Source organism: Echinops telfairi, unplaced genomic scaffold (assembly GCF_000313985.2).
Source record: "Echinops telfairi isolate 266 unplaced genomic scaffold, ASM31398v2 ScPeMD7_7409;HRSCAF=8447, whole genome shotgun sequence".
Classification (NCBI taxonomy): Eukaryota; Metazoa; Chordata; class Mammalia; order Afrosoricida; family Tenrecidae; genus Echinops; species Echinops telfairi.
The window spans coordinates 13,584,881-13,587,540 of NW_022111309.1; the positions used below are offsets into that span (position 1 = coordinate 13,584,881).

Genomic DNA, 2,660 nt, shown 5'->3' on the forward strand with positions numbered 1-2,660 from the left:
GGGGGGGGTAGAATAATTTTATATTTGTTTGTTATTCTTTTTCATAAAATCATTTTATTAAGGGCTCACACCTTTTATCACAATCCATACATACATCAATTGTGTCAAGCACATTTGTGCATATTTTGCCATCATCATTCTCAAAACATTTGTTTTCTACTTGAACCCTTGGTATCAGCTCCTCATTTTCCCCCTCCCTCCCTGCTCCCTCCTCCCCGATGAACCCTTGATAATTTGTAAATTATCATTTTGTCATATCTTACACCATCCGACGTCTCCCTTCACTCACTTCTCTGCTGTCTGTCCCCCAGGGAGGAGGTTACATGTAGATCCTTGTAATCTCTTCCCCCTTTCCACCCTGTCTTCCCTCCACCCTTCCAGTATCACCACTCTCACCACTGGTCCTTAGGGGTTCATCTGTCCTGGATTCCCTGTAATGCCAGTTCCTATCTGTGGCAGTGTACTTCATTTCTATCATTCAAATTACATACTTTTTTTCAGCCCAAGCCCTGTTGGCACAGTGTTTATGTGTTGGGCTGCTAATGGCAACGTCAGGAGTTTGAAACCACCAGCCTCTCTGAAGGAGAAAGATGAGGCTTTCTTCTCCGGTGAAGAGTCAAAATCTTGGAAATCTTCACAAGCAGGTCTCCTCTGCCCTATCGGTCACTGTGAATCAGAATTGATTCAATAACAGTTCATTTTGTTTTTTAAATTGTTTCATGACAAACAAAAGCTATGATGGAAAAATGCAATTGTTTTTGTGAGCAGCATGCTGAATTCTAGGCAAAGCTTGTGATATTTCAATAGCTATAAACATTTACTAGAAGTTACTGTGTAGAACATTTTTAATCAGCTCAGAAATTATTTACTGTTCTTTGATGGCACAAGGTCAGCTGTTATTTTTAATAGTATTTATGAGATTGGGAGGAGGCATATAGGAAGTAGAAACTATTATGGAATCATGAATTTGAGTCTGATAGTGTAATAGGGTAGGATTTGGGGGAGGGGTGTTCCTTGGACAGGGGATTAGTGTACTTTACATATAGATGACAGGGAAGGAAATAGGCTTAGAGGATAGATTATGGAGGAATTTGGATCTTGCACTGTTCTAATTGGTCATCAAATATTAGGGGATTAAAACAAAAAACAACAACATGTATTTCTTCATGATTCTGCAGAGAATCATCCCGTTTACTTGGGTGATTCTTCTGATTTCGGCCACTGTGGCCAAAGCTAGGTGATTTCCTGTGGCCTTTAGGTAAGTGCCAGCTACATCAATGGCAGTGAACTTGCCATGTGTCTGGCATCATCCGACAATTGACTCCAGGCTTGTTCGCATAGTAATTGTCTCAAGGTTCCCAAGAATAGCAAGAGAGCAAATCCCAGCATATAGTTGCTTTGGACACCTGCTTGCATTGTATTTACTACATATCTTTACCAAAGGAAATCACATGGCTAGATCAAAATTCAGAGTATGTCAAAATAGACTCTCCTTCTTGATAGCCATTACAAGAAGACAGGTATTCCTGGGAATTATTTGTGATCATGTAAACAATGTAAATGCTATCCATGCCACATTTTATCATGTTGTTTACTCTTAAATCTCCTCTGATGTCCCTTGACCCCTGATAACTAAAATAGCTCTTGCCAAAGTCATCAATGATGTGAACATGACTGCTTCTGAAGAGTACATGGATGCTATCTGAGAACATTGACATGTTTATCACTTAAGAAATAAACAGACACTTCTTTGTCTGGCTTCCACAGGTCTTCTGTGATTTCCATGGCCATTCTCAAAAGAAGAACGTGTTTCTTTACGGTTGTAGCATCAAAGAGACCTTATGGCAAACGGAGTGCCCTGTGAGCACAATGACTGTCTCGGAGGATGTCAGCTACAGGGTAAGTCAGTGGACATGGATGGTAGACATTTCTGTCAATGCTTCTTTCACACAAATGCTCCATAAATAGGTATTTGATTATTTTTGACTGTACGATTATGGTATACACTTTATTAACACTAGAAAAATAAAGTATTCATGGAAAATGCAGTAAGAGGCATGGATTACTTGCCCTTGTTTTTGTAGGGTCTTATTGCCTGGCTTTCCTGAGCAGGTGTGTTTCTGTGGGGGCAAACCCCAACAATTCCTTTCCATAATATGCCCCATGATTGTCATGTATCCTGTGAGAAAATCTAGCAAGATTTCACCCTTAGAATCTGCAAATAGTGTTGGTCATAACTTTCTGAGCTAGCTCACTGTACTACCTTGAATTTAACTGACTCAGTGGATCCCCTTGGAGCCACTGTTTGGGTCAAAAATTTGACAGCACCCTATAGAGGCTAGAACAAATATATTACTGGGAAAACTTTCCCTCAGTCATCCACTTATCAGAGACATATTTAAACACATTTGGATTGCAACAAACCCATGCCTGTATGAATAAGGACCCCATCAGCATCAATTTACTTGCCCTTGCATACCGCAAAGGAATATTAGAGAAAGAAAACCTTGGTTTTTTTGGTTTTATTTTTGTTTTTACTCATTTTATTAGGAGCTCATACAACTCTTACCACAATCCATATATACATCAATTGTGTAAAGCATATTTGTACATTCATTTCCTTCATCATCTCAAAACATTTGCCCTCCACCTAAGCCCCT

At 39.5% G+C, this 2,660-nt stretch overlaps 1 protein-coding gene across 1 annotated transcript in view; it reads left to right on the plus strand.

Moving 5' to 3' along the window:
• The window catches only part of AGBL1 (AGBL carboxypeptidase 1), a 1,177,048-nt gene that overhangs the window by 661,623 nt on the left and 512,765 nt on the right, over window positions 1-2,660 (plus strand). The window contains 1 exon segment of the mRNA XM_004709893.4: window positions 1,768-1,899. Within this exon segment, the coding sequence (XP_004709950.4) occupies window positions 1,768-1,899 (132 nt within the window).